General features: G+C 38.2%; 4 protein-coding genes and 1 long non-coding RNA gene across 10 annotated transcripts in view; 3 read left to right on the top strand and 2 right to left on the bottom strand.

Annotated features, from left to right (window-relative positions):
* Positions 1-315: 315 nt before the first annotated feature.
* LOC107265979 (60S ribosomal protein L24) lies at positions 316-1,847 on the bottom strand. The gene is made up of 5 exons (XM_015735985.2): positions 1,706-1,847; positions 1,502-1,577; positions 1,272-1,357; positions 853-1,014; positions 316-496 (listed from the first exon to the last, which is right to left on the bottom strand). Exons 1-5 carry the CDS (start codon positions 1,708-1,710, stop codon positions 361-363), a joined length of 465 nt encoding a protein of 154 aa, XP_015591471.1. The 5' UTR covers positions 1,711-1,847; the 3' UTR covers positions 316-360.
* A 142-nt stretch (positions 1,848-1,989) lies between these two features.
* LOC107265978 (transmembrane protein 138) lies at positions 1,990-3,353 on the top strand. 2 transcript variants are annotated; one of them, XM_025083243.1, is made up of 4 exons: positions 1,990-2,247; positions 2,755-2,827; positions 2,911-3,085; positions 3,187-3,353. In XM_025083243.1, exons 1-4 carry the CDS (start codon positions 2,243-2,245, stop codon positions 3,291-3,293), a joined length of 360 nt encoding a protein of 119 aa, XP_024939011.1. In that variant the 5' UTR covers positions 1,990-2,242; the 3' UTR covers positions 3,294-3,353. The 2 variants fall into 2 exon arrangements, with proteins under 2 accessions (XP_024939011.1, XP_015591469.1); XM_015735983.2 differs by having other exon boundaries at positions 2,001-2,691.
* A 14-nt stretch (positions 3,354-3,367) lies between these two features.
* On the bottom strand, positions 3,368-6,594 carry LOC107265975 (zinc finger BED domain-containing protein 1). 4 transcript variants are annotated; one of them, XM_015735980.2, is made up of 5 exons: positions 6,347-6,556; positions 4,981-6,083; positions 4,497-4,912; positions 4,285-4,427; positions 3,369-4,197 (listed from the first exon to the last, which is right to left on the bottom strand). In XM_015735980.2, exons 2-5 carry the CDS (start codon positions 5,986-5,988, stop codon positions 3,875-3,877), a joined length of 1,890 nt encoding a protein of 629 aa, XP_015591466.1. In that variant the 5' UTR covers positions 5,989-6,083; positions 6,347-6,556; the 3' UTR covers positions 3,369-3,874. The 4 variants fall into 4 exon arrangements, with proteins under 4 accessions (XP_015591464.1, XP_015591466.1, XP_024939003.1 ...); XM_025083235.1 differs by lacking the exon at positions 6,347-6,556 and adding an exon at positions 6,187-6,325; XM_015735978.2 differs by having other exon boundaries at positions 3,368-4,197; positions 4,981-6,593.
* On the top strand, positions 5,864-7,521 carry LOC107265977 (coiled-coil domain-containing protein 115). Of its 2 annotated transcripts, XM_015735982.2 has the most exons (3): positions 5,864-5,990; positions 6,534-6,840; positions 6,896-7,517. In XM_015735982.2, exon 3 carries the CDS (start codon positions 6,902-6,904, stop codon positions 7,397-7,399), a length of 498 nt encoding a protein of 165 aa, XP_015591468.1. In that variant the 5' UTR covers positions 5,864-5,990; positions 6,534-6,840; positions 6,896-6,901; the 3' UTR covers positions 7,400-7,517. The 2 variants fall into 2 exon arrangements, with proteins under 2 accessions (XP_015591468.1, XP_024939010.1); XM_025083242.1 differs by lacking the exon at positions 6,534-6,840 and having other exon boundaries at positions 5,865-5,990; positions 6,896-7,521.
* Positions 7,522-9,422: 1,901 nt separating this feature from the next.
* The window catches only part of LOC112494086, an 18,308-nt gene continuing 10,700 nt past the window's right edge, over positions 9,423-17,030 (top strand). The window contains exon 1 of the long non-coding RNA XR_003059219.1: positions 9,423-9,624. This is a non-coding gene — a long non-coding RNA (uncharacterized LOC112494086). The remainder of the gene's footprint in view (positions 9,625-17,030) is intronic.

Raw genomic sequence — 17,030 nt, 5'->3', positions numbered from 1 at the left:
ATAGTAGACAAGAAGGGCTAAACAGGAAGCATATGTACATATTTTAGAGATTTGAATTTATAAAATGTTTGACTCTAAATATATTACATGTAAATATGTTTGTAATTTTCCAATACCCATGTGCAGCTAAAACAATAAAGCAGTCCATTTATGTAGCCAATGATCATTTTTTGCGTTATACTAATTATAGTTGTGGCATTGCACTGATAAGCGATCAAGATAGGTTGTTAGATATGATAATTTAAAAACCAATGAACTAAAGGACCTAGTATTTAAAATAAATTGCGTGATTTTAGTGAAGGAAAAAGCATCCTATACTTCTTAAGTGAGAAACACTTTATTTGTATTATTACAATAAGTTTAACGCTTTCCTCCAACACGAGGAACAGATTTTTGCGTTACTTTTGTCGCTTTCTGTTTAACAGGTGCTTTTGCCTTGGGGGGAGCAGTTGCTTTCTTTGTAGCCTTAGCAGCCTTTTTCTGTTCTTTTGCAGCTCTAAAAATTAAAAGTAAAAAAGTCAATGAGACGTTCGTAAACGTATAAAACGAATATAATAAGAAATAAGAATATAATAAATAGTCAGTGAGCAAAATATGAATGATAATATGAAGTGTATGGACCCGCAAAGCCAGACAGTGTAATTATTATGTACAATTCTGGGTGAAGCAGCCCTCTATTTATCTTAGACATACTGAAATCCAACATTATATTTGAACTTATGTTAGAGGAACAGCTGTCTGTGATATTGGTTAATGAATAAATATATTATGAAAAAAAAACAATGTAGAAACTTAACTGCTAATTTCTTACAGTAGTAAAAACAAAACAAAATAAAGAGGATAGTTGCTTACTTAATAGCTTGCTCTCTCTGGGCTTTTCTGATCTCAGGCTTCATGTTACGTTTAGCCAAGATATCAGTAAGAGATGCACCTACAATAGCGCGTTGGAATTTTTGAGTGCGGCGTGTTCTCTTCTTAGCCTGTTCCTCCTCCTGGCCTTTCTTATGCTTGCGCCTAACCAAGACAAAAATGTATCAGTTACAATATTAGCTGAAATTGATATATTACCAATGTCATATTCAATCTTGTTAAATTGCAAAAGTATAATTGGAGAATACTTTTACTCTAGTATAAGAACTTCAACATATTTGACATACATGGTATATACTTGATTGTTTATAAACTCATGGTAATTCAGCTAACAGAAGGATCACTGGTCATGATCAAGACTTATTCAGATTCTATAATAAAAATTGAAAATATATGTATACCTATAAAGGACGGTCCACGTCACTTTTCTAGGATTGCGCCTCATTAAGTGTGCAGATTCACATTTTGAGTTAAGGAAAGTGAACGTCTGAAAACATTAAGGTTATGTTTAGTATATACTGACACATTAATGTACCACGTGCATACCTCATTTTTCCTTAACTATGAAACAGTAATTCAGTCAGTAATTGAAAAATCGAAGTAAATTTAATAAGAAATCCTAAACACATACCTTTCCGTCCACTTTGACCATGGTTTTGCCATGGCCGGGATATATTTTATATCCACTGTACGCGCAAAGTCCGATCCTGAAAAGATTGAAGTATAATTAATCCTAGAACATTGACTGACACAAATTTCCATCTTCGCCGGTAAAGTTTATACGATTGCATCGGAGTTTATGGATTTGTTTAGTACACCAACAGCAATCACTTACTTCATTTTAGTTTCACAGGAAACGGAAGACCCGTTGACCCGTCAAAGCAAAACGCGAAAATGGCCGAGCGCTTCTATGCGATCGGCTGCGTTCAAATCCATAGATATAGATATACCAGGATAGAGCATAACCTTGCGTGGGCCAAGCCGTTTAGAAAGGCGATGGGTGCCAAGGTACATTAAGCCTACTTGTGATTGGTTACTATTGGGAGCAAGCGCAGTGACGTGAAGTGCTAGTGGACGATACCAAAAGCATGGCGCTAAATCGTAGCGGTGAGTCCGCAAGTAGGATTTTGTGATCATCGCCTCCGTCGATAATGCGCATCTCATCGTAGCCGAGTTGAACGTGATCACGAATGTGTACAGCTTGGAGACAACTATATGGGGTTCTCCGCCACTCACCGCTGGTTCCCAAAGCAACATTTCGAACGAGGACGCTCAACAGATATTGCCTAAATATATTTTTTCTTTGCAATCTTAAGTTCGAGCGCACAGTGTAGGTAATGAGAACAGACCTAATGTATCTGAGCAAGATACCATGAGGTACAATATTGTTTGCAACACTCGCAGTGGGTTATAAACACACCCTTTGTTTCAAATGAGCACGCATTGTCACGAACAAGCCAAGGAAGAAAATAAAATTCTTCCGCTGATGTTCCGAAGTTTTTTAGACAGTTTAGTCACAGAGTACACGAAGTCTGCCCTCTTTACCAATATCTCCTAGATGAACTGAATCAATTGTTGGAACGTAGCCCTTGTTGCCGTGGAAACGTCTTCTAAAATGACAAAACAAATCGTTACTTTTACTGAGAAACTATCAAATTCCGTCTATGACGATTTGTAATAGTAGTAAATGACTATTCTAACTACTAAACGTTACTGTGTAATAGTTATTTTACAATCAATACTACTGATCTTTGATATATCTGTTAATTCGTTCGTTAGTTTCGCACGACGATATCCTCTGGATCTACTCATTCTTTACGTGTAAGATAAGCATTTATTCTCTTATAAATATTAAATGCATATTACTTGTATTTTAATTTTCAGAGTTCAAGACTTCTGTCATATCATTGCTCTTGCCATATTATTGCTAAGCTTCTTCTCCACATATGTGTTTCAGGTAATAAAAATTCCCATTTTGTTCTTATTTTTTAAACTAATAATCATATACTATAATTTATATCAAATCCTTTTTTATATTAGGTTGGACTGTTGGAATTGCTGTACACGAGATTTCGTCTTACTTTAATCTTATCTGTGTTTTATATTATACTTAGCATTGGATTACATGTGTGGCATGTAACTATTGTTTGGCATGATCCATTTGCTTATTATTGGAGCAAAGGTTTTCATGCCCTCAGCGCTATACATAAAATAGGTAAAAATTTATTATAATTAAAAATCAAGCATAATAAGAATATAATATATGATGATTAATTTCAAAACAAAAGACTTATATCATTGTATTTGTATATAAAGTTGCAGTTCTATATTACTACTTTTACAAGAGAGCTGCACTGAAAATCGGAGACCCACGATTCCACGAAGGTAGCATCTGGATGCAAAAGCAACTGAGTTTTTCATAAAAGAATTTTAATGTTTCTTTTTGTACAAAATATAATTTAATACATATTTCCTTACAATGACTTTGCATTATTATTACAATATATTCATTGCGCGCTCCATAATCGTATAGATATATACTGACTGAATATTATGAAGTTTTTATTATAGCTACTAATGTACTGTTATTCAATTCATACATACGTCGCATGGGCAAGGAAATACGCGTCACACAGCTACACTGTAGCGAAATAGATTTCAAAAGACAATACAAATTGTCTTCTGACAAATAGTTACCTCTTCTCCAGATTATGTATTCAGTTCGACTGATAATTTTATAATGGACCTATTATCACACATCTGTACGTTTCAGACTTTTTCTTACTCAAGCTTTAAGTATTGAAACATATTGTAATGTACAAGTAACGTTTTCTGCCTAGTTCTATAAGTTCAGTCTGATGTTCTGAATCAAATTCGTACACCTCAAGTTTTGTAATACATATACGTAGTATATTCTTTTGTATGGCATCTACTGTGCAATTACATATGAAGTCTTTTTCAAGACTCATTTAAAGAACTTCCCTCCATACAGTTAATCACTCGCTCATACGTTATGATTACCATGAAGGAAAAGCAGCTTATCAGTCAAATGAGGTGGTAATGCGGCACGTCTCACGTCGTGAATCACTTGAACATCTGGAGGAATGTGATTCGGCGGTGAACAGCAAGCGGGAACGCAATTGTATCGGCGTGCTAATTTTCCAAGATTGGGACATTTTACTGACATTTTCGCCCACCATTGTAGAGGGCAACAATCCAGCGGTGCGGTTGCTTCAGACTGATATTGTATAAATTCTAAATCAGCTTTCTCATCTGCTGGTATTTCATTTCTCAGAGTACAGAGATCTCCAAGTAAAAGCTCCATGCCTGCAACATGCTGGAATTGTTAGATAAAGCATGGAAATTCAAGAGTTCGAATTTTGGGAGCATAGAATTCTATCAAAATCCAAATACCTGATAAGCGACTTTTTTTACCAACTGGCTCTACAATCATCTGACGTTCACTCTCGTCCTCTATTAATTTTATTAACATTTCTTTTATTGGTGTTGCAACCATACTTTTATGTTCCTCCGTCGCATACGGCAATTGCTTAAACCTGGGAGAAAAAGTTTTATGTTATATTTCTCTTATAACTTCCTGTAACGTTCATGAACTAAAAGTTTACCTGGGATCTAGCGTCGTTGCAATTTGTAACAGGAGAGTTATATTGTTATCTGCATATCGATCGCATAACATCTCAGAGAGTGATTCTTTAAATGATCGGGCGATATCATTATCATCCTCCTTGACTTTCAAATGCGACGACACGAGTTGCCAAAGTAATGGCTTTAATAATGATATTAATGGTATCTTTTCTTCACTAAGGGTCATAATCGTAACTTTGAATGGCTCAAGAACGGAGACAAGGTCTTCAATTATTTTCCACTGTTCATTAGAAAGCTCAATAACTTCTTGATCAATACCTTCGATACTTTCAAAGATGTTGTCTATAATATTTCTTCGCAAAAGTATCTGCTCTAACATATTATATGTAGAAGTCCATATCACTGGATAATCCATCACCATGGGATATTCATCAAACTGTGAAGTTATTAAAAAATTATGTAGCACAATGCACATAAAGTAAAAAATTTATGTTAATATAATACCTCTAACAACTGCTCTTGCATAACAAGAGATGTAGATGCGGCTGGATGACTCGCAATGGCTCCAATAGCTGCTCTACATTTTGATAAAATATTGGCAACTTCTGGAGTGTCAAAACATGCCTGTGCACAAACTTGCAATGTATGGAGGAGGCATGGCACTATAGCAAGGCCTCTACTAATCAAGGCATCCAGAAGTTCAGTACGCGAAGTTCCAATAACAACAGCAGTTATCCGCTCGACCCTAATATCCCAGTCAAGTAATAGAGAATCTACTGCAGTTCCCCATTGTATTTCTCCCCACTCGATTGGAGCATGTAATGTACTCAAAACTTTGTAATCTAATGATGCTTCACCTATATTTTGAAAGTATACTGAAAAAGTCACAAAACATTCATTTGACTTCGACTTCCATTCCTCAATAGCTAAACCAATTTCACTCTCTATACAGGATAAATTTGTTGCCACAGATTCACGAAACGAATCATACACTTTTGGTATAATTTCATCTTCTAATTTCCGTTTGCAGGGAATTTCGCAAGGTGATCGAAGAGTCGCTATAAGGCGTTGGAACCCACGTCCTTCAACGACTTCAGGTAACTGCAGATCCATTATAATAAATTCTGTAATTGCATCTGATACAGTTCTATCATCAGTACCAGAGCGAGATATAGAATTTTCATCAGGCATCAGGAATGTCATATTTGGACTACTATGACCTACAGTAGTGCCATTCTTTATCATCACATGCAGTGGTTGGCCAATACTCATATCATCATTGACACTAGACAGACTGATATTGGGATCAGTAACAAATTGTATATCCCCACCAATTTGTACTGTACCATCAGCATTTGTAGTATATATGTGATGTGTTGCGTTAACACCAGCTTTGAGCATTCGCTTTTGTGCTCTGTGTTCCTTAGTTTCTTGGGAGAGAGTTTGTCTTCTTGGTGGATTTACAGTTTCCAATTCATGAAGTTCTTGTGCATGTTTATTTTGCAGATGCATACGTAAGTTACTGGTATTACGATTGTATGCAATTTGTGTTTTACATATTATACAAACGATCTTGACCTTAGTCAGAATGTCACCTTCTTCAGTTGCTGGAAAACCAAAGAATTTCCAATATATACTTCTCATAGACATTGGGACAACCAATTTTTTATAGGTGTAGGTATGCTTCTCTTCCATCATTTTGGCCAATACCATTTGGATATTGTTTTTGGTATCATCTGACGTATTTGATTTGCTACTACTAGACGGTATTAGCTGTTTATTTTCCATCTTTAGACGTCAAAACAAGGACTTGCAGGATCCCACCACAAATAACTTTACATTATTATCGAAGAATACGCAGTTAATTTACCTACAGTACCTAGTGCTCTTCTTTATTTTGTCAAAATGGAGGACGTTTCTCGTACATTTTGGGATATCCATAGTTTATGCATTTTTCAAAGTTTTCTTTAACTCTTGGACTGCCTATAGTGGTGACAACAAATTTTGCCGCGAATACTACGATATCTCAGATCAACTTTTGTCGAATTATTTTACAGATATCGAACTTCAATTTCTCGATCAGTTGAAACGATGTGTAAATGCTATCGACCATAGCTTGAGGTGAACTATCGACTTGCCAAATGCAGAGGTCCGACATCTTTCGGAGAGACATTGTGAACTAGTTATTCTGACAAGTATCTTGATTAATTCATATAAAAAGTAAAATAGTCTCATATTCAAAATAACAGAGTGTTTATCTCAAAAGAACGAAGTTAAAGTTACGACGAATTTAGTATAAATTTTTCTTTGATTTGTACTAAGAACTGCATTTTCCGTGTTAGGCAAACGCAATTTATTTACAAGGTATAGAATAAAAGATTTCACTGTTTCATTTATAATTTTGATATCTTCTATTAAGGGCAACATGTATACAAGTGTGGATGAAGTATGTGTAGCAATTGACAAACTGATGCTGCAAAATTTGGAATTGATCGAACAAAAGGTTGTAGTCACTGTACAACTAGAAGGATTATTACGTGATGGTCATATCAAATTAGCTAAGGCTCGGTATATTCAAGGAAAGGAAAATATTGGAGTACTGCAAATTCCTACTGAAGACGTACAAATGAATTCGCTCTTTGAACTTGAAACTTTTATAAAGGACGATAAGAAGGAAGATGAAGCTATACACTTTGATATCTGTAGAAAGGAAACAGGACCCAACAAAAAAGAACCTCAAGATCCTATCAAGTGGTTTGGCGTGCTTGTACCCCAGAATTTGAGAGACGCACAAAAACAATTTCAATCAGCATTATATCTAGCTGTACAGAGTGCTAATATAAGTGCTAAAATGATAACAATACCAGAAAAACTTGACCACTTAAAAAATATAAAAAATAATTTTTTAAAGGAAGAAGAATAGTTTCTAAAAAAGTTGGAAAAAGATTTTGTATTATATTGCATCAGTCATTCCTGAATAAAATTGAGTTAAATTATTATAAATATTGTAAAATATGTAAAATATACAGAAATATTAAGCTGAAATATAATATTTAGACATGATAGATGTATATAATCTTTTTATTTAGCAATATCTTTACGATATTAAAATTGAAGCATAAAGAAGTAACTGATGGCCTTTATGCTGAGATGAATATTAGTTATCATCGAAAGATAATTTTTTTTTGTTCAGTCATATGATAATTTCGTATTTATCAGGATAAAAGTTGGCCGGTAACCGTAGTTCAATGCTAGATTCAATAGACCTTTTGAGGAATCACAAAATTTATGAATTTTTTAAGTAATTTCTTTTAAAAAAATCTAATGGAATTGATAAAATTGATAAATAAAATGCAATATCTTTATTTATTTTTAAGAAGGATTTTTGGTCGAAATAAAAATTAAAAAATTATAATAAACGGCATACACTTGACTAACTTTTTTGAAGATGGCAGTTGAATGCAACCCGTTAGGTAGCGACGCATGTCGGGTAACCAATGAACGTGTTTTGCGAATTTGTATTACGCGCGAGGAGTCCCGACGCCGATATACGAAGGGTGGTTGTTCCTGCTAGTCCACCGCGGCGCGTCGCGACGCGTTTTGACGTCACGTTGCGCGATCGACCAATCAAACCAGTCGCCAGTCAGTTTTCCGGCTGCTAAACTCGCGTGACGCCATATTGCCATCGCCGCGGCGTGTTTATATCCGATTGTTTCGCGAAATACATCGCGTTCCCGGGAGGTACCGCGGGTGACGAAAATCGTGGATGTTTTGTGAATTGTACACAGTACAAATTGGACTCCTTATCTGTGATATTCGTTTGTGCAAAGCTACGAGAGAACTGCGTTTGAAACCGTGCGTCAGCTGCGTGCTGTCGAATTGCTTCAACCCCCGATATTTAATCAACCCTTGAACATTACTGGCTACTCAAAAATGCCCGTACGCAAGCAAGGTAATAAAATTAACTATTTAGATTCAATTAAAGTGCATTGCAATGTTCATATCACTCTGATATGTCGAATTATTGGCCTACACTTGTGGGAGGGGCTGACTGCGGGTCAGTCGGTCAGCTGTCATGAGCTGTCATTTCACGCACATCAGGAATTTAGCGATGACATCTCAAACAAAGTGTGTACATGACAATGAAAATGTCATTGTTTATAAAAGCATAATAATTAGTATTTGATACAATCCTATTTCGTGAGATTTTACTTGTATGGCATAAATGTAATCAGTCGGTTGGATTGTCGACAAAACCTATGGCAATAATATCATTATTTATTATTGTACAGTTATTTATGAAAGAAATAAACCTGAAAATTTTACACATTTTCGAAGCGATATGAAAACAGTGCTAACTTTGGCGACTTACTAATTGTCTTTTTAATCGACCTGGGTTTATTTTTGACAATGAGAATGATAGATAAAGTATTAGTAGGTGAAATAAACAAACGAATGTGGCATTCGAAATATACAAATTTAATAACACGAGGGACACAAGGAACGTGCTGCGAATGATATGCGTTGAATATGAAATCTTTGTTTTTCTACCATTTCCTTCTCCACTTACACTAACTTAACATATTATGCAACGTGTACACTTTGAGTATTCCCATTTTTTCCCCTTCTCCTATTGAAAAGAAATATTTTCATTCATCCGTTACTTCGGAGAGTTACATTAGCAAATCTTTATTAAACATGCCACGAAAATCGCGTCACTCACGGGAATAAATAAATGTCCCCACTAACGTTAAGGTAGTAGAAATTTTCTAAAGGGTTTATTTGTTAGCATTTATGAAATGGAGGACTAATAAACATTCAAAAGTTTAAACGAACTGTACTCCCGACACTTTTCTTTACATCCTGATAAAAGGACATATCCCACAGGATACTACATCCTCGAAAATACTACAAGAACGAATATCATCTTCATTAATGTAGGCCAAGATAGTGTTGCAATAATCCATAGGTAGCTGCTGGTGTTTGGGTGTTGGCCAAGAAAACGCAATAATTTTGGTGCTGGCGAACGCATTTACCGTAGTTACACGGATCGTCTCACGGCCACGAGGTCTCCCAAGCAAAACGTTTTAGCTACGTGCAAGTTCTTTGTTGCGTATGCGCATTAAATTTTTGATCGTTTAGTTACAGGTGAGTTTGGCGTGCTGATCCGACGCCTATCTTAGGTGCTGACGTTTTACTTGTATTCTAGACGTAACGACTACTTGCAGGCGTGCCTTACCCAGCTGTCTACCTACGCGTACCTCTATACGTGGTAGCAGTAGTTATTTTTCGACGTGTTCCATTTTTCAGTGCAAAATTCTTTTGACAGAACAAGAAAATACCAATTGCTCATTGCCTCTTGTTTTACGTAATAATATTTTGACTTTTTTCCCACCTTAAATCGCACGCGTGAATATGTGGGCGTATCATAATAGATTTGTGCTTATACCCACTCTGTGTATATAGTATAAGGACGTTTATCATTTGCCCTGTGGATATCGTCTGGTTCCGCATACTGACGCAATTCTAGTGTCACTGTCAGACATTTTTAATGTTTCGTTTAAAACTGGTCGACATATACTGTTTTTTCTCAATGTTTCAAACTCAGTTCAACGTCATTCAATGAAAGAGATTTTAGATTTGTTCGTATCAGATTAATGACAAGCTCCTGACAAGTTATGTAGATTACTTGAATAAAAATTAATTTATACGTGCATACGTGACGCACGAGTTTCACGTATTATCCTTCACACGTATCTGAACATCTGATTAATAAGCACCAGCTCATCCCAATGGTGTATCAATATTCTAATAGGGGTTGCATCGTGTACTTCATCTTTTGAATCTTATGTCCCTAAGAAAAGTATACTTTCATGAAACTTACCAAACACCTATAACAGGTTGCCAATCTTGTTTCCTTATCGCGAACCCTTTATCAATCCCCCTTGGAGGGATGTTGTAATCTATGTAATCAATCGTTAACGATACCAAGAAAGTAATTATGAAACCATTTTACACATTGAATACATACATATATTTACCAGATTTGATAGCTCCTGTTATCCGAGTGCTTCGTGCTCCGACTACTGACACGTAGGTATTTATACACAGTTATCTGTGTACGTATTACGTGTTACAGCCGTCTAATCTCGAGTGCAGAACGCGAAACTTGCGATAGTTTTCAATTTCGCGTTGTAGAGACTCCACACGGCAGAACCGATGGGCGACAAGAATTGGCCGTATTCTTGGTCTGTAGACAGTGTAGGCGGCGGGACCAAGGGGGTGTTGATAATGAGAGCAATGAATGGGAAGTGGGACATGTGGTATGTGCTTCTGGAGCTGGCTGTCACGAAGGGTAGCATTTACGTCTGGATAGATTCCTCCATAGTTTCACGCAGTACCTGACCATCCACACATAGCGCATTATTTTCCTGTCGATATATTACGTGCGCACACTCCTCTTATCGAGCTAATTGACTTATCGTAGCGTTCGAGGTCGACGGGGTAGCATAAGAATTTTCTTCTTTATTTCCCTTAGCTTGTTTTTTTTTTTATTTTCAGTGGTACCTCGGATTATTTTATATCGCGTACTACGTGGAAAATTCGCGCTAGGATTTACGAAAGTTGCTGGGATTTTTCGAAGATACTGTATGCTATAAATAGTATCTTGCGAATTTTAGTCCTACGATATCAATTCGTTGTATTCGTCAGACCGCGTGACTTGTAAATTTGATGATACAATACAAAGGAAATAATAGATTAGTAGAAAATTCATTATTCATGAATGCTTGTAATTTTAGAAATTTTATGTGACACATGTCGACGCAATGTCACGCATTCCTTGGGTGTTATAATAAGACCGGGGCTTTTTTTGCCTTTAGTGAAATACTCGGCTGCGATCTTCACTCTTTATGCTTACCTACTCGGCAGCCAGTCTGGTTCTGCATAATTTGAGACGGTTGTAAGAAAACGCAAAGATATGCCGTATGCAACGTTGTAAATAACATTTGCTGCGCCAGCCAGTAGATTCAGGTGATAGCACTTAACGTTGTTGTCGCAAGTATAGTTATTGTTCTTCCGTGTACTTGTGATACGCATCCTCAAGTGTTAGTACTTGTAGTACTGTACGGGGAAGTCTAACTTTCTTGTTAATGAATGCGCTATCTGTGTAGCGGTGCTGAAGCTGCGGTAATTATTTATCACGTCTTACATGTAGCAGGTGCATGGATTCTAAGTAGAATTATGGGTATAGTGATTTTATGTTATTTCAAAATAATTTTTATCTCGATATAAATACGTGCTGATCGACATATACGGAAGATTGAAAAATGTATTTATAACGTGGTACAATTTACGTTACTCGGCAATGCAGTTACTTGTACCTATTTATCATGGCCTCTAGTGATTTTCTAGCAACTCTCAAAGGTAATTTTCTACTGTGTGTGTAAAATTTAGTGATCAGCAGTGCACGGGCGTGCACTGCTGGTACGAAAAGTCTCCGTGCTTCATGGGCGGGTAGTTGAGCCAAGACTGGGATAGAGTTCAGTAAAGTTTTCGAATTTCGGAATACACGATATCGCACCTAGATGGGTAATGTTGCGCGTAAACCCGCGTTTCCGCTGATTATGTCCAACGGTTAATTTTGAAAAAGTCACTCCCTGCGATTTCGATCTTTTAATTTTTTGGTCCTCTTTATCCCAATTGTTTCTCTTTGGGAGAGATCCCAAAGCACTTCCAACCGGTTGAACATCCACAGTGTGCTGGTTTTCGGCTTGTTTTTATCGAGCTGAATACCACTGGAAAGGGATCCTTTTGATAAGGCCTTATCTCAATCCCTCCCTTCGAGTGGGAATCCGGAATCTGTCGGTAAAATCCTGCAGATTTTTTTGTCCATATAGATCTACTGGCTCATTGGGTTACTATTTCGCTACAGTAGCACAAAATAAACCCAATACGTGTCATATAAATCGCCGGACCCGTAAAGGACCAGATTTTTATATAGACAATTTTATAGTACACATATACAAGATATACAAGACACAGTTCACGCTGATTAATCCTCAGGCCCGTCAAGCTGCAGTTGCGTGTGTTTGCTTGTTGATATTTTTCACCGTTTACACGCGAATACGTGAATCGACAATAACGCGATGCAGGACAGCTGAATTATTTTATGTCTGATTTTATCGTCGCTGACTTTAGGATCCCCCATAAAACATACACTGCCTCCTGTTAGTTGAACTTTTCACGAATCATTAAACATTCACTATTCGGGCGACGCTGCCAATACTGCTAGGGCCACTGAATTCCTGCTCCACTCTCGTTGATTTCTCTGTTAGTTTTCCCGAGGTACAAAAAACTTACAGCAGTCCTTTAAGCACTCGTGCTTGACTCCTGCTTCCTCAAGATTACGAATTTATTTGGCACTCCGTCAAAATAAAAATCAGAGATCGAAAAATAAGAGAGTCCCCCATCCATACGACGCCTCTTCCAATTCCTCAGATTATTAAGTTACCTTAAACTGCGAATGGCGAAGTAGAGATTCGGCACCCGTGAAAACGCACCTACAATTTTCGGCCAAACAATTTGAACGAAGGACTTCGACACGGTAGTTTTCGACTAGATATTTCATTCCGTTGACTTTTCAATATCTTCTCCACTATGTTATATACTATAGCAAAGTGGTTAACCGAGCTCATTAACGTTTAGGCCAAATATGCCCATCAATCCATTTGCATACCGCATTCTAACCCCTGCCAGCCTCGTCTAAACCCGTTCGTGCAACCAGCGCCACCATCGTACCCGTCATTCTGTATCATCCGCAGATCCTCTCTATTTATAGGCTGGTTTACAATTTGACTGACAATGCACGTACGTTCCGTGCCATATGATATAATTAGGATTACAATCACAGTTGTAATTGAAGTACGTATAGTAAAACTCGTGCGGACTGATATCACGTGTCACAATTGCTTAATCTCTTTATTCCTGCCTCTGTCAGTCATGTTGCGGCCCTTACGTCTTTCCTCCCTCAATTTCTGCGAGGTGGATGAGGTTGGACTTTAGCTCGAAGTTTGTCCTTTGAAACACGAACTCCTTTATTTTCTTGAGTTCGATCGGATTGACGGTTCGTTGGGAGGGGTGCTGGGGGATGAGGGGGTAAGTAGCCGGAAGCAGAAGGGCTTGAAAGCCAATTTACGGTTTGGTCGCATTGTCCGTCGTCGTTCTCGACTCGCGACAGTAAATCCTCCTGGAAGTAAGCCGTAATAAGGAACCACGACGCGATGGCTCCTTTGTCGTATTGCCGTGACTATAGATAAAGGTGGTAGTGTCTGAAAATATCTCTTGACATTGGACTGTATGCATAGATTGACAAAGAGCGGGCAGAGCTACTCGAAGGTACAATAAGAGGAGTCGTATGTGACGTGTATGCCTACTATATACATACACATATAACAGTATAGGGACGTATGTAGAAGGAGGAACGCCGATTACGATTAAACGAGCACGAGACAAAATCGAAGAAGAGTGCAAGGGTGGTATATCCTGCGCAGGATATAAGCGGATAAGATAAGATAAGATATAAGGATATGTAAGATGAACTGTGCAGTTGTTCTTCTTAGAGTCTCATATAATCATTTTTATCTCTATTTTGTACGCGGGATACCGTGTTGTTTTTTTGTCAATTCCTTCTTGAAGACATATACACAATGTACTAAGGCCTTTCTAGTAAGAAATCATATTTAGGAGCATCCTCACGACGGCGTTCCAGATAAGGATACTTTTGTGAATTTATTTATTTACATTCGTATACCTTTTGTATCTTTGCTTGATGTAATACCTATGTGCGCATGTCTAGCGCGACGTCTTGTCGCGTCATTTGAAATTCTTAGACGTTACGCACGTGCATAGTTAAGTTTATCGAAGTATGACTATTACTATGTATATGAGTATATTATATGTCAGTCGAGTAACAGTGAGTCGGAGGATTCGCGAGATCAAGCAGCGATGAGTCTAAGCGTATAACAATATTGTGTAGCATCGTATAAGATAGGACGTAGGAAGGCAGTCGGGCCTGTCAACGAAACGCCTGTGTTTTTTAAAGACTTCTACTCGATTGCGCAGCCGGATATTCCTTGGGAGGACGGAAGGTATCGTTTTCCTAGGATCACGGTGCTTTAAAGTATACCGATACGGGTTTATCGAGCATCGTGGGCATAACGTGTATAAAAGTCCTTAGGACAAATTTTACCCCTTGAATCTTATCTTCGCGCGTACTTGGTGGAAAAATGCGAGAGGTCGGGCAACGAAGTGCTGCCTCTGTCTCCTCGGATAAAAATATTTGGCAGAGCTGATGTATGGGCTCGGGTTGACGATGAATAAGAATCCACGTGTCAAGCGTGGGAGTGAATGTGAATGACGATGGTAACAACCAATCGGCATCGTTGAAAAGGGGTGATAAAGTTTCGAGATATTTTCGAGATATTTTCGATATGCGGCAAATTAACTCTCACTTGGATCAGATACTAAAGGGACGATTTCTATGTATGATTAGATCTTGACGTTAAAGATAAAACTTCGTAATCATACTTTGACCAAGATCAAGTGTCAATAGCATTTTATAAACATTTGATCTTGTAAAAGTATGATTATGGATTTTTCGTTTTCTTATGAGAATTCTTTTTACTTTCGTTTTATACGCAAGGGATGATCGATTGAGCCATGTATCTGGCAGCTGTCAATTTACAGTAGAAATTCAAGGTCAAGTTCAGCCTTTGCCACTTATGCCTCCGTATCCAGTCTGCTAGGGCACCAGTGTCCGCGGGAAATTGTCGAGATACGTGATCAGCGAAAAATATTCTGGAGGGTTAACGGTAGCGGGTATCCCCTTTGCCATTGGCTCCACTGTGTCTACCGCCCTGATATGTCTGTGTCGTCGTGCTCCAGTTCGAAGGGAGACCGAGCGAAGGAAGAATGAGAAAGAGTTGGAAGAGGGAATGGAGGCCGTCTCATCGATGAGAACGGTACAGGAGATTGAACCGTATTGAGGTCGAGTTATTCAGTTTATATCAGGGAGTAAACGGATCGTCCTAGTTTTTGCGATGCTTGAAGCGCCACACTTGTTCGGCTAAAGAGATTTTCGTGGGACCGAAGACAAGTAGGTATCAACGAGTCTCTATTCTAGTGCTAGGTAGCGATTCAGCGAGGTAACATCGTGATTCAGGCTGACTTCACAGTCGGCGACGTCTACGGTGATTTTACTTTTGAGCTCCCTCGAGAAAGAACTTCCTGCGAGGACTCGTTAGCGGATTAATTGTAACTGGAGTTTTGGTCTCATTTTCAAAAGTCGAAAGGTCGCGGATTATTCATATTTCTCCAAGGAATACATTGAAAATGATGTCGTTCTTGCCTCATCGCAGTTTCCGAATCTCTATTGAACTATTCTCCGTCGCCTGGATTGCCTTCATCTGTACATCCTTGTAGCGATGAAATTGATACATCGAGATGCTGATCGAATATGCATCAAACTTGGCTTAATCATCCTGCTACACTAATGGACAGTATACTCCCTTTCGTGAGTGGTGGGTACGTACCGATTAATATCGTAGCGACGTCACGGGACGGGATAGAATTATTCATGCATCAGATATTACCGCTGACATATCCTATTCGCATACGTAATTGCATCGGGGCGGAGTTCGCTAACTGTTGCAGTTAGCCTCTTCTGAATTGATTTGAAGGAAACACTTAGCTGCCAATTAGCTCCGATAGACTCACTCGATACCTCGTTTATATAGGGTTGCATGTATACAAAGTGCATTCGTGCAACGTGCTGATCTCGCTAGTGTGAAACGGTATCCGTGTTTAGAACTGATGGCAGAGATACGAGTGGAGCTTATGTAGGGCGCCCTGACAAACCTAAATTTAGGCTTGGATCAGGCAGTTCGAATACGAATCGTGCCCCCGCAAGCTGTCACTGTGATTCTTGGGGGATTTTTTTCGCGCTTTATGGGTGAACCAATCGCGACTTAGATGCTTACGCGGGTGTTAATCTTACGGGAGAACAGTGTCGTGATTCGAATTTCTTTTTTTCTTTTCTTTCCCTTCTATTCGCGATTTGTGCGTTTCGCGCGATTTACGTGTGGTAATTTCGTGACACGTGAGCGTGCTAACCACGTGGCATCATAAATAAATACAGTGGTATTGGCTACAAGCCAAGGTGCATAACTAGATGCTAAAACAGGAAATACTTGGAAAGTTGTCGTTCGAGATTAAAGAAAAAAATTATTTCTTCTGTTAGGGAATTACGCTTGACTCTGTTTGAAATTGCGAATATTCTACGTCATTGAAGTTCCCTTCGATTGATCATTCTCGTATTTAATTAATCCAAAATGTGGGCACCAGTTCTCACTATCGTTTGGACCATCGTCTACTTGATACAGTACAAAAAATTGCAAAACTCATCAATCGCTTCGCCAAGGAATCCAAAAGGTATCGTATTGCGAGGGCATCAGCATATAATACAATGGCGTTTTAAATAATCCCCGGGGGGGGGG

The sequence above is a fragment of the Cephus cinctus genome, unplaced genomic scaffold (genome assembly GCF_000341935.2).
Source record: "Cephus cinctus unplaced genomic scaffold, Ccin1 Ccin1_scaffold0265, whole genome shotgun sequence".
NCBI classification, from domain to species: Eukaryota; Metazoa; Arthropoda; class Insecta; order Hymenoptera; family Cephidae; genus Cephus; species Cephus cinctus.
The sequence above is the reverse complement of the archived record's forward strand: the minus strand, read 5'-3'. Positions and strand labels throughout refer to the sequence as shown.

What these genes read in the sequence shown, in the direction of transcription:
- LOC107265977 (XM_025083242.1), top strand. Translation starts at nt 6,902, where the DNA reads ATGTATACAAGTGTGGATGAAGTATGTGTAGCAATTGACAAACTGATG.
- LOC107265975 (XM_015735978.2), bottom strand. Translation starts at nt 6,264, where the DNA reads ATGGAAAATAAACAGCTAATACCGTCTAGTAGTAGCAAATCAAATACG. An exon ending in TGCAAGAGCAGTTGTTAGAG is followed by an intron (nt 4,913 to 4,980) that starts GTATTATATTAA and finishes ATAACTTCACAG; the next exon opens with TTTGATGAATATCCCATGGT. An exon ending in GCAACGACGCTAGATCCCAG is followed by an intron (nt 4,428 to 4,496) that starts GTAAACTTTTAG and finishes TTTTTCTCCCAG; the next exon opens with GTTTAAGCAATTGCCGTATG.
- LOC107265979 (XM_015735985.2), bottom strand. An exon ending in TGGTCAAAGTGGACGGAAAG is followed by an intron (nt 1,358 to 1,501) that starts GTATGTGTTTAG and finishes TAATGTTTTCAG; the next exon opens with ACGTTCACTTTCCTTAACTC. An exon ending in CAGAGAGAGCAAGCTATTAA is followed by an intron (nt 497 to 852) that starts GTAAGCAACTAT and finishes TTTAATTTTTAG; the next exon opens with AGCTGCAAAAGAACAGAAAA.
- LOC107265978 (XM_015735983.2), top strand. Translation starts at nt 2,558, where the DNA reads ATGACTATTCTAACTACTAAACGTTACTGTGTAATAGTTATTTTACAA. An exon ending in TCTCCACATATGTGTTTCAG is followed by an intron (nt 2,828 to 2,910) that starts GTAATAAAAATT and finishes TTTTTATATTAG; the next exon opens with GTTGGACTGTTGGAATTGCT. An exon ending in CAGCGCTATACATAAAATAG is followed by an intron (nt 3,086 to 3,186) that starts GTAAAAATTTAT and finishes TTGTATATAAAG; the next exon opens with TTGCAGTTCTATATTACTAC.